The sequence below is a fragment of the Lissotriton vulgaris genome, chromosome 4_1 (genome assembly GCF_964263255.1).
Source record: "Lissotriton vulgaris chromosome 4_1, aLisVul1.2, whole genome shotgun sequence".
Taxonomy (NCBI): Eukaryota; Metazoa; Chordata; class Amphibia; order Caudata; family Salamandridae; genus Lissotriton; species Lissotriton vulgaris.
The window spans coordinates 1027003308-1027016776 of record NC_141691.1 but is presented as its reverse complement, the minus strand read 5'-3'; the positions used below and the strand labels follow the sequence as shown (position 1 = coordinate 1027016776).

At 46.0% G+C, this 13469-nt stretch overlaps 1 protein-coding gene across 1 annotated transcript in view; it reads right to left on the bottom strand.

The window, feature by feature from the left end:
* The window catches only part of ADAMTS16 (ADAM metallopeptidase with thrombospondin type 1 motif 16), a 975864-nt gene that overhangs the window by 393367 nt on the left and 569028 nt on the right, over positions 1-13469 (bottom strand). Inside the window, exon 12 of the mRNA XM_086965269.1 lies at positions 2179-2327. Within this exon, the coding sequence (XP_086821395.1) occupies positions 2179-2327 (149 nt within the window). The remainder of the gene's footprint in view (positions 1-2178; positions 2328-13469) is intronic.

Genomic DNA, 13469 nt, shown 5'->3' with positions numbered 1-13469 from the left:
ACTACAATTCCCAGCATCCCTCCAGTTCACGTATTTAAAACAATACATCACCACATAGATCCACCACACACTGACGCAATGGCGTAGGCAAAGGGCATTACAGTAGCTTTCTGAATTAATTCTCCACCTCATGTCAGGCTCGCATTCTGGCAGTTTTTAGATAACTCCTGTTCTGCTTGGAGCCCAGGAAAGGGAGTGACGGAGCATAAGAGAGAACCAATGCCATGGTGTGTACGTTTCTTCGAAAACAGTAGTAGGCCACCCTTAGAAAACTCAGCAGCGGGGTGCATTCCACGCCAGATGGGTTTGGGTAGACACAGTGTTGTCAAGGTGATGCTTGGCGAGCCAGCAAATCACCCATTGCAATTGTACCACCAAGTAATAGTTTTCACATTTCAGAGCTCCCAGTCCCCCACTTGTCTGTCGGCAACCACAGCATGGACAGGGCCTCCCAATGAAGTTCGCTGTGCCAGATCAGGTCCCCTAACAAAGAATCTAGAATGTAGAGAAATTTTAGTGGCATCTGGAGAGGAAGGGTAGCAAAGTAGTATAAAAGGCACTGGAGCTCAAGCATTTTTGAGAGGACTATTCTGTCCATGATTGATAGTGGAAGGGTATTCCAAAATGCCACCTTCCCTTGTATCTCTGGTACCGTTCTGGAAAGATTTCCATCGAACAGGTGCTTTCACTACAGTATATTCTTACTCCGAAGTACAAGAATGTGCAGGATTGCCATGAAAGTGTCCCTCCGGCAACATCCAGTGCTGGGTCTTCCTCCCCAGCTCATAGGGGGAAGAGACAAGATTTCCACCAGTTTACACTGAGGCTGGAAATTGCAGCAAATGTGTTGAGGGTGTTGCCATTTACTGAATGATCTACTGCCACATCAAGAAGATGTAGCAAAATATAATCCGGGAATAGGACGTGAGTCGCACAACCAAAGGGTTATGGTCAGAAACCATCCTAACCCAATAGTCAGTATTTTAAAAGAATGAGCTTATGGAGGTGGTACAGAGATTCAGATATAGCTATGCATTTAGGTTGTGGAGAGGTGAGTAAAAGAGTATACTGAAAGGCCTTCATGGTGTTGCCACTAGTTATCTTCCAGGGACTATTGGTGCAACCAGTGGGCCAGGTATTTGGCATTGTGCACAGTGGATGCATGAGAGAGAGGAGGTAATGTCCTGTCCAGAGAAGTATCCAACATACTAATGAAGTCCAAGGAAATTTGATCCACTGTGCCCAGACCCCAGAGGAAGTGGCCACAGAATGCAGCCTGCCCTGATTTGGGGGCATATAATATACCCAAGATTGCCCTCCACCAGGTTGTATCTACTCATTCCATACAAGACAGTTCTTCCCTGCATAAAGAGAACCCCAACAAGAGCCCAAATCAAAGCACAGTGGGAGGAACGTGAATGTATGGGCTTGCCTGTTTCAGTGGATTAAAATTAACCAGATATAGCTTAAGTTCCTGTTTTAGATCTTTGCCTTTCCTTATAATAAAACACAAGTATATTAATTTTCCATTGGGGTTTCTCCTACTGTCATTGCAGTTCCTAGACACTTTAAAAAACAGAGAAACTATAGTCCTATTTTGCATGTGCCAGCGCCTTGAGACCCTCACGGGTGAGTATAGCAATGTTTCTGTAGTTGATATTTTAACATATATCTATTGACTAATGCCTTCAACCATATCCCAAAGCCATTACACAGTTACTCAGAAAGACGTATTGCAATCATGGTATTTTTTCAAGAAAAGGACAGTGATGCAGTTCAACTGTTCCTTGCAGGCTTATATCCCTTTATGCACAATCATTTGGAAAGATTTGTAGAGAGAATGCTACTGCCTCAATATTAATGGGGCAGGGGTTCTGTGACCTTTTGTGAAAGTCCTTTTTTGCCTTGACAGATTTGTACATTGAAAGCAGCACAAAAGAAATTGGGTTGCATTGAATAACTGTGCAAAAGTAGCATCTGAGTTGTGACCTGTCCATTGGACACTGGGTGGTTAATTGCTGGTTTGTGAAATTGCATATAAAATACCCAACAACAGCAATCACATCAAAATTGTATATTTAAAAGTGCGCAAGGCAGTATATTATTGAAAAAGTAATATCCGCCCGCACCATGGGGCCTAACTAGCCACCCACTTGAAGTGAAAAGGTGTACATTTACCGTGGATTATTGCACTGCCGCTCTATGTGAGACACTCCACCCCCACAGGTCCTTGAACAAGGTGACCAGGTGGACCAGTCTGTCCACTGCCCATGTGTTGGTACAGGCCCTTCATCACCATACTTCACACACTGTCCACGACGGCACCACTGCAATATTTAAGGATTCAAATGTTAGTTTCTTTAACAGTTTTACATGCAACATAAGTTAGTTTCTCAAAGAGTGTCAACTAGTCATTTTTACATGGAATAATTTATCACCACCAACGTGTTGCAATGTTTGTTACATAATTATGAAGTTGTGCTACATAGTAGGAAAAGTCCAGGAAATAAAGTATATAGAATGTAAAATACCAGAAATACGTATCAGAGCAAGTCTGGGGTAGTGTTAGAAATAGTAAACATCATTTACCATGCATCCGAGACAACGCATGCTATTATGTTCAATATAGGTACCCTAATATAGGCCCGGGTAATATCATACACCTTCACCTACATTACCTCCTCTACACTACACAGTAATGAGCCTTTTAGGCTTGAACCTTTACCTAGTTCTAGTCCTGGGCGCAGAAGGAGGGTTTTTCCAGAACAACAGCGGCCTATGACTTCATCAATAGACTCACACAGTATGAATGAATATTCATAAGTGTTCTTGGGAACCAGGCTGGGCTACACCACCTGCATGGTATCTATGTACAAGGTTCATCCCATACGTCATTCTAAAATCCAACAATGGCTAACACAAGAAACAAGGGACAAAGAAGCCCTAGCTTCTCTCTGTATAAATACAGCACATCCTGCTACTGTTAGCTAGAGGGAACCAAGACTTCCAGGTCGACACCCTGACCAGAGACACTGAGGCTCCTGCATGCAGACGCTCCAGCTGACAGTGGTCTAACACATCTCTTGCGGGGTGTCCACCTCGAGACCAGGACGGGGTCCCACATTCTCTCACTTAAGGTGATGGGGTTAGGCTAAATCCTTTACGGATTCTTGGCTGCACACCTACTCAAATGCTTGGTACACTTAGGTACATACAGATAGGCATCGTAGAAGTATGCGCTTTTTTTTATCATGAATTTGATATTCATGTATGTATGCATGATCATTGCAAGATGGTAGAACTGTACTATCCTTTTATATTCACTGTACCACTAATCATATATCTCTGCTACTGTCTAACGGTTGTTTCAACACATCTATTTTGCACTAGAAGAACAACTGTGCAATAAATTCTTATTGTAACGCACCCTACTGTTTCTTCTGTGTAACTTTCTGAGACGGAATAAGTGAGCACAAGTGACTGAGCGAAAAGTAGTACATTGTTTCCACGATTCTGAGGGATCAGGGCTGTCATGTTCTAAGGTTGCCAGAAACTATTCTCTCCCCGATAAGAGGAGAGTCTAGTGGCACTGTGAGCTAGCTAATGCAAACAGGTTAACATTCTCAGTGGGGGTGCTCAGAGCCAGTCTGCCATCAGAGTCACAGTTTATGTTATCCAAACATGCATATTCTGTATAGGAATATATAGGAACTACAAGAAAATGCCATTACAACGCGATCATTACAACAACTGTGTTGTTACATCGCATACCATTACAATGCAAGTCGGAACAACGACTTGCGTTAGGGGGCAGAAGGTGTTGGACAGACTGGAGTCTGTTGCACAGACTGGAGTTCGAATAGTAAATTATACTATTCCAACATCCAGCGTCCCCTACAGCAAGTTGTTGTCCCAACTTGCGTTGTAAAGTTATGCAATGTACTAACGTGGTCGTTCTAACAACCGCGTTCTAATAGCATGCGCTGCAAAAGCATTCAGACTATTCCTTAGAAATGGAGGTCCCTAGTTGGCAGTAGCTTGCACGTTGTCCAAATAGGGACCCTTATAGTAGTCAGGGTAAATGCAATACTCACCTAAGATAACCCCTCTTCACCCCCTTTATTTCTTGGCACAAGAAGTCAGGCTTATCTCAGAGGCAATGTAAAAAGCATTTGTACAAAACATACACAGTAATATTGTTGTATATGAAAAAGGAAAGTTGATCCCTTAATTTCCCCTAGCGCTTTCTACTTCCAGTAAATCTGTAGCTGGAGATATTCTCATCATATGTGCGTAAAGGAGCCTACACCCACAGAGTTCCTCCAACAAATCTCTGGTGTGGAGTGAAAAGTTTGATGCAAGAGCTGCAGAATCAAATACCTTTGATATATGATTGTATAGGCTTATTACCTATATGTGATGCTTTAAAAGTGTCTGAGCTGTATTCCCACAGTTCAGACCACCAACTGTTTCTTCCCAAGTTGCTGTGCTAGAGACCCACTCCAGTTTTCCTAAAGTTCCAGGGAACTACTCTGAAGTGTTTTGCCAATCCTAAAACCCAGTTAAATTGCATAATAAAGGATTCGAAATGTGTTAAATGTCTGAGGCAGCTACCTTATTTTTCCGTAAAGATCCCAATGAAGTTGTACATACTGTAGCCTATCTTGGTTCTTGATTGCATTCTTTGAAGGATTTTATTCTTTTCATGGCTAAAGAGATATAGTTGTGTCCCACATTCCTCTTTTTTCCATACTTGAAGTGGATTTCTGACATAATGGGGTAAAATATAGGTTGTACAAAAGGGGGTGGTGATGGACGGAGCATCTGAATCAATCAAACACTCACACCCAGTCATAAGATCTGGGTTTAATCCATCACCGTTCTTTAGGCCACTCTGCCACCCCAGTTCAGACATGGCTATATGCAAATCAGTCTGACCCTGTGCCTCATGGGAACAGTCCAGCCCGAACTGCCAAGCCATGTCCTCCCTGGACCGGAAACAAGCTTCCGAGGACCGGTTTCTGGCATTCCAGCCGTCTTCAGCCCGGCTTGCTTGAATCCAGTGGCAAAGTGAGCAAGGGACTCACGTCTGAGCATACCCTGCCACACTTATGGCGGCCAAAAGCGGTACAAAAGGAGGTGGTGATGGACGGAGCATCTGAATCAATCAAACACTCACACCCAGTCAAAAGATATGGGTTTAATCCATCACCGTTCTTTAGCCCACTCTGCCACCCCAGTTCAGACATGGCTATATGCAAATCAGTCTGACCCTGTGCCTCATGGGAACAGTCCAGCCCGAACTGCCAAGCCATGTCTTCCCTGGACCGGAAACAAGCTTCCGAGGACCGGTTTCTGGCATTCCAGCCGTCTTCAGCCCGGCTTGCTTGAATCCAGTGGCAAAGTGAGCAAGGGACTCACGTCTGAGCATACATTGCCACACTTATGGCGGCCAAAAGCGGTACAAAAGGGGGTGATGATGGACGGAGCATCTGAATCAATCAAACACTCACACCCAGTCAAAAGATCTGGGTTTAATCCATCACCGTTCTTTAGCCCACTCTGCCACCCCAGTTCAGACATGGCTATATGCAAATCAGTCTGACCCTGTGCCTCATGGGAACAGTCCAGCCCGAACTGCCAAGCCATGTCTTCCCTGGACCGGAAACAAGCTTCCAAGTACCGATTTCTGGCATTCCAGCCGTCTTCAGCCCGGCTTGCTTGAATCCAGTGGCAAAGTGAGCAAGGGACTCACGTCTGAGCATACCCTGCCACACTTACTTAAAATGTAGGTTGCCATGAGTTAGGAGAAGCAAATGAAATCAATTACTCCTGAGTGGTTACACTATCCCAAAACGTCGCCATGGTTTTCTGGGGTGCATTACTCTATCTCTGTCTCTTTTCAGGCCACACTAGATCCCAAAGCAGTCTTCCTACTACTGTCTGGAATGTTATCATCCATCTCCTTATGGTCTCTCTGACTGTCTACTCCGCAATCACCTGAAGATGTGCTGCTTGGTAGTACTATGAGATGGCCAAGCAAGCTAACTACCACCTTTCTCTTGAGCCCATTGGCATTTTCTTGGTAATTCTCACTTTGTGCCATGCCCATACAAAGTTTATCATGACGTGGTGTAACTCCAGTAGTTGATGCTTTGAAATACTACTGGCAGTTATTGAACACTATTTAACAATTTGTGAAGGACATTCATCTTAAACACATGAATTCTGGGACCAACCAAGTAATGAATAAAAGGAACCGCCTTTTCAGAACGTCTGCTATTTGCCAAAAAAGCACCTGCCAGTTTGCTGCATGTCAACCTTCTACCTTTTCAGGTGTAGACCCAGAAACCTTTATTTTAATATTTTCTCACTGTAAAGAGCTATGTTCCCTGAGGGTTGTGATCTATTCTTAGGGTAAGGAGATGCTCCATATTTAGTACTTATATGTGTCTATTTTGAATTCAAAGATTTTCTTAAATCTCTCTGATAATCAAGCAGTGCTGGTGTGGTCACCTCTGGATCATGTATGTTGCCTGCAAAAAGAAATATTTTGAACATCTAGCTTCCAAACTGAACCTTCTAATGTTTGGTTGCATATAGATTGCTATGTCTAGGACTACCAGCTCTGCAGACAATGCGAAAAGGCCGGGGGATAGCGGGCATTGCTGTCTCATCCTTTTTTAATATAAAACTGACCTACTTCCATTCACTTGTGCCCTCACCCTTGATGTTTTTTACTTAGACATTATCCACCCTAGCATGGAAGTGTCTAAGCTCATGCTTTGAAGAATTTCCACCATGTAGGCCCAACACATGTAAAACATATTTTTCCAGTTTCAACATATGCTTATATGGCCAGGGCCTCCTTTCCTGTTGCCTGCTGGTGACGGAGCCGCTACGTCACCAGCGTCGGTGGCGCTGTGCTTATGACGGAGCGGTTCCGTCACGGCCCGCCCCTCTACATGGTGGTCAGGCGGCGAAGGCTACATCGAGCAGCACGGAACAGACGTAGGATCCAGGAGCGGATAGTCCGCCAGCGGGTCACCCTTCTGGGCCAAACCAGAGAGCAAATATACGCTAAGTACCGCCTGAATGGACCAATGATCATCAAGCTAATCCAGGACCTAGCCCCCCTGATGCAGCACCCTACAAGGAGGACCAATGCCATGCCCACACATGTCCAGGTCTTGTGCAGCCTGCACCTCCTGGCCTCCGGAAGCTTTCAGGGGATAGTTGCAGTTGCAGGGGGGATATCCCAGCACACCATGTCCCGCTGCCTAAGGAGTTTCCTAGATGCAATGCTGACCCAGCTACACCACCACATCTCATTCCCCACCAGCCAACAGGACTTGAATGAGACCAAGCATCAATTTTACAATGTTGCTCAATTCCCACATGTGATAGGATGCATTGACTGTACCCACATACATATCTGCCCACCAGCACAAACAGAATACATGTACCACAACCGCAAGTTCTACCACTCCCTCAACATCCAGATGGTGTGCAATGCTAAGACATACATCACGAACATAGTGGCACAGTACCCGGGGAGCACACATGACTCCTTCATATTCCGGCACAGCGGCCTCCACACACGACTGGCCAGGGGAGTCTTTGGTGAATGACATCTACTCGGTAAGTAAACTTGCCCCACAAAGTTACACTGTGATGATGTAGCTGCGCAGCACAGGCACTCACCCTCTGCTCCTCTCATTCAGGTGACAGTGGTACCTCCTCACCCCATACCTCAACCCTGCAACACCACAGCAACGGCGTTACAATGTAGTACACGTACGCACAAGAAATTGCATTGAGAGGACATTTGGCCTTCTGAAGAGCAGATTCCGTATACTTCACAAGACTGGTGGGGTCATCAAATACGAGCCTGAGGTCTGCTGCCGCATTGTGGCTGTGTGTGCAATACTACACAACATCGCTAACAAGCGCCGGATACCTGTAGAGATATCGGGCAGTGAGTCGGGAGGGGACCACCGCCCACCTGCACATGCGCGTCATGCACGTGGGGAAAATCCTGCTGAAGGACACAGACGGCGCAACCAAATCACAATAAACTGTTTCTAGTGCACCCATTCCTCTCACCCAACACTTCAATCATGCATGACAATGGAAATAATGACATGAGTCTTATGTACTATCATTGAATAAATATTATTGTTGGTTGCACAATAATATGGCATTATTTCAAACAGTAACATATGAGGAGTATTGCGCCATACTACTCAATATTTTGTAGTGGACATGCTTATGTCAGCTGCATGTCCCTGCCCTATGTACATTAATGTCATTGGTGCCCCTGGCGCGAAGCTCCCAGTCACCTCTCGAGCTCTTCCTCCGGCAGAGCACGTGATGCCGCAGTGGGCCTGCTGCTGCGGCGTGGAACACTGACTTTGACGAAGACAGGCTGCTGTGACTCGATGTCCCCTCGCTTGTGTCATCCCCTCCTGCGTGGCCTTGTCCAGTTGGCTGCAGAGCCTGGACAGCAGTGGTTACCTGCTCGAGTCCCCCTGCCACGTCCTGACAGCATTGTACCATCTGGAGTTGCATTGCCAGAGACCTACGGGACAGCTGGGAGGTGGCGTTTCCTATTACGTAATTTGAGCGCGTGTACGCCGAGAGGCGTGTGAGGAGCTGGCAGTGGCGGCGGCGGGTGAGGTTACGCTGGCTGACCATGGCCGCAGTGTTTGCCTCCATAGCTGTGGTCATCCGGTCCATCCGGTCGGACATATTGGCAACATTCCTGCCTGTGTTGTGCAGCTGCAGGTGTATAGCTGCTAGGTGTTGTGTCTGTAATTGGTGCACGCGCAGCATTCTGCGCTCTATTGAGAGCCCTGGCACACACACAGTCATCCCCCTCCTGCCGGTGCGTGGTGTACTCTGGCACCGCTCCCTGACCTGCCTGCTGGGCTGGGTGGGCACAGTGGGTGTGCGTTGTGTCGCTGGTCTTGCAGCACCTGATGTTGACGGTGCCACTGGCATGGGTCTTGCAGCTGGCAATGGGGGTGTGCCTGATGTAGCTGGCGTTGCAGGTGGTGGTACACATGCTGGCACTGGTGCTTGGCCAGATGGAGCTGGTTGTGTGGATGTATCTTCCTCACCCTCAGGCTCCTCTTGTGTATCATCAATTTGCAGCCCCTCACTGTCGCTGCTGGTGTTGTCTGCGCCACCTGTGATGGAAAGTGGACGTTGATTAATTACATGTATCTTTGACATGTGAGGTTGCTACATGCATGCTGGCTACCATTCCCTGAGTGGCTGTTGCATTGCGTACATTAGGACATATCTGGCTGCATGGGACTTTTTGTACATTGTGGTCAGACTACATGTCCCACAATGCAATAGGGATGTTCTGATGTGCATGGGCTGCATGACTGGGGTTTATTATTAGTGGCTATAGGGTCATTGCCATTGTTAGGGGACAGGGTCGCAGTCGCATGGCACTTACCTTGGCTGTCTTGGGTGGGTCGGGATGAGTCCAGACGGGTTACCCCCACACATGCCTCAGGCTGCAACGTGTCCTCAACACGATCCTCCAATGGGGTGTTGGCAGGGACTGTAGGCTCTCCCCCTCCAGTTGCAAGGCGCTCACCCAGCCTCTCAGCCACTCTCTCCTTGGCACGACCTCGGAGGTCGTACCACCTCTTTTTGAGGTCGTCAATGGATCTCTGTGTGACTCCAACAGAGTTCACTTTGGCGCGGATGCGCAGCCACAGTCACCGTTTCTCGGCCTCAGGCACCCTCCTGGAGTCCTTGCCAAAAAGTTTTTCATGGTCTTTACAAACTCCATCGATGAGATGCTCCAGCTCCTGTTCGGAGAACTTGATTTTGCGCTTTCTCCCTGTGTCACTGGGACCTGCTGCTACTTCCTGTGACATAGCTGCAGTCTGCAGTATCCAAATGCAGAAACTGGAGGTGGTTGGAGTGGAGCTCTGAGTAGTGCTGCTTCCAATTCTGCCTCAGTGTTCTCAATGAGGGAGGGAACTGTCTGCTTCCTGGTTGCGATGTCATCACTGTGCTCGAAATGTGGCTTCCCGTTTTTGCGATCTCGCTATTTCAACACGGAAATTGACCGATTTAGCGATTTTTCTGTCATTTCGGAATAATCGCTATAGGCTTTTGTGGCCTAATGCGAATCGCTAAATATAATCGCAGATTTACATGAATCCCATTATGCGAATTCTAAATTGCGATTCGGTATTAATCGCAATTTAGAATTCGCAGAATTTGGTTTTCATGAATCTGCCAGAATGTCTCTTGGCCACTTGTTGGTATTCTTAGAGTGTCTGTCAATCCTGCGGGCTCTTAGGATGCAACGTTGGAATTTAGGTCATTCCTTTAAAATGGTTCTGAATAGCTCTGCTAGCCTTAGAAATCATTCCTCTTCTTTCAGCGTCTTCCTCAAGGTTTCTCACCCTAATATTAGCTCTCTAAGAGCTTTTCTACAAGACTTAACACTTGTCCGCCATTCTTGTCTGCCTCTCCCAACCTGCCACTGTTGTATGTAGACATTGCTGCTTTACACTGCATTTGATAGTAATTGACTTTTTAACGACTCGAGGTGCTGGTGCATAGATTGCATTTCCATTTGAAGTCAGATATTAATATTATCAGTCATTTAAAAAGCGCACCATCACCCAGCGGGCATCTTGGCCCTGCAAACTATCAGTTCTAAGGGACTTTTGTCAGAAGGAGTGAGACTAAAATGTGTTTGAGTATCAGTTGTCCATCCTACAGGGGAAAAAAGACACATCTTTAAGTTGTTCCTGAAACTTAGTAGGTTTGGATTATTCCTTAGATATAGTGAGATGTTGTTCCACATTTCAGCAGCTTTGAACTGCACAGCTATGCCTCCCTGTTGTGTCTATTTAAAAAGGGGCACAGATATCAGGTGGGCGTCAGATGACCTCAGCCTTCAGGCTGGTCTGTATGGAGCTACTTTTCACTGTAAAGCCCTGGGTTGAGGAAATATAAATTTTATGGTCAAGTTGTGTTCCCTAGCGCGTACCCCACCGTCTCCATGTACCAGCTTAAAGTGCATGTAACTTCCCTCCTGTGCCGGCTATGAAGACGCAAATACATTTGCGTCCAACGTTAACTTGTTCTCTTTCAGATCCACCCTGAATGGATTAAATAGTCCGTTCCTAAGAATGCTATGCCAACGTCTTTTTGTAGTGTACCTTACATATTTTTCAGCTCTGGCAAGGTAGGCCCTGAATTTCTGCCATCGAGCCTCTTTTCTGGCTTCTGACTCTGAAAGCCTCAGCCCAGGCTGCCTCTGTACCCGTGAACTCTGACTTACTTCCAGCGCGGCCCAGCGCGCTCAGCACAGCCTGCTGCCTGCCAAGACTGACTATAACCTTCGAGTTATCTGTTCCGCTCCTCGAAAATGCATTCCTGCCTACTAGCTTCAGTAAACATCCCCCTCAGCTACGGGGCCAAAGGGCCGACCTGTCTCCGTGCAAGTAATTCACAGCCTCTGTTACCATGCTCCCATGGAAGGCCCCATGCTTCTCATGCAGACACTTAGGCGCTTAAACACGCACTCACAGTCAGTATAGAATAGCTTCTGCCCCAGAGACCTTTCCGTCCAGATAATATGGTTCCTAAACATCAGATATCAGATATGATAGAAGTACAAGTTGATCTGACATGCCAGACTTCTGCCTCTTTCCGTCAGTGTAAATGTCAAGTCCCCTGCACCCCTCCAGTTTCACGTCAATCACACGTCATGCAGCTGCGCGCGCATCCAAGCTTCCGATTTCTGCTGACATTGCAACATTTCTGTTTTGTGCCACCCCCTAGTGACACCTATCTGTGACGTTCCTAGCACAGACCTCCAGTTCACGCCTAGTCCACGCCTTCTGATTACGTACTAGTAACATGTGTATACTGTTATCTTGTCTTCTCTCAGCTGTTACGCCTACTGTACTGTTTTCTATGACATGAATTAAGTATATAAGCTATGTACTGTCAATAAAATGTAGCGCTCTATCCCTTCTTCCACCCCTGCGGTGGGAAGAACATGATATTCTGGTCTTGACCATTCCTTTCTGAGGAATAAAACCCTTAAGAACTCTAACACCACGGACTCTGATTCTTTCTTTCCGATTTTAGTTATTATTGATTAAGTACTTACCTGCATAGAAATTTCGACGGTAAATCATATATTTACATCAGGGTCCTGCACCATGTAACGCCCTATGTAGTTAACCGAGGGCTTTGAATGTGCACCGCTTCTTTACTGGGAGACAGTGAAGTTCCCGCAGCACTTTGGCTGCGGGATTTCTTTCTTCCTTTGTTTAGCGCTAGTTTAGCAGCCAGCACCTGGATTATTTGAAGCCTTTTGAGCAGATATTTTGGACATCCTAGAAGTAAGGCATTGCAGTAGTGCAATCTACCTAATAAGAGGCCTGTACAACAAGTCTTCTGAAAGGTTGTGGAAGCATCGGTACAATTTTCTTTAAGCTTCTTAAATATGTCCTTATTTGGATATGCTGTTAGGGCCCTTAGATTATCTGTGAGATATTTTTTAAGATCTTGTTTCAGTTCAACTGTACAGGTATTACGATCATCTTCCATGATTTGACTACCGTGTGGCTCATGGCTTCATGCCACTGATATTGTAGGAATCTGCTAATGTCACACAGTTTTGTTAATTAGTCAATTGCTTCATGCAAAAATCACTTTTGTAATGTCTATGTTTAGGGTATTCCCCTAACAGTTTCTTAAAATATTCACCCCATGTGCTCACAAGCCTGCCAATCTGTCTGATGGGGGCACATCTTGCTGGTGCGCATATTTGAGAAAGCTCCAGACACTTTCTCAGCCTTATTGATCTTTATTTTTCTCAAATGCAGAGGATACACTAATTTTGTCATCTGTGCCTGTCACCATTGGCACTTCAAGTTTTTTGTGATTTCAGTTATAATGAGTACCACAATTCGTCTCATTCCAGGGTCATGATTGAAGAGGCTGGTGATTTTCTATTGTTGATGCTATTTGTGGGTATCGCCCTCACTAGAGCATTGTCCATTTCAACTTGAATATCACTTTTCTCACCACATTGATTCTTCAAGGCTCTTGCATTGGCATTTTTTCCTTTCTCACTTCCATACTGGCAGAACCAGGGAGACACCAATCTTGCTAGACACTGATGAGGCTGGGTATTGCAAGGGGCTTCAGTGTTCTGTTTGGAGGTATTCGTACTCTTTCTCTGTATGCTTTGATATGTGAGCATTTTCAATTTGGTGCAATCGCACCAGACCCAATCTTTTTCAGTCTGGTGTTGTGACCCTCAGCAATTTCTGCACCTTGTATTTTTTCATTCTCCTGGTGGACTGCCCCCATGCCCCCTTGGCTCCTCTCGCTCTGCTGAAGACAGACCAAGCACTTTTCTGTACCATTTAATGTGGGCGGTGGGACAGGCCCCATTTTGTGGAAGCTCC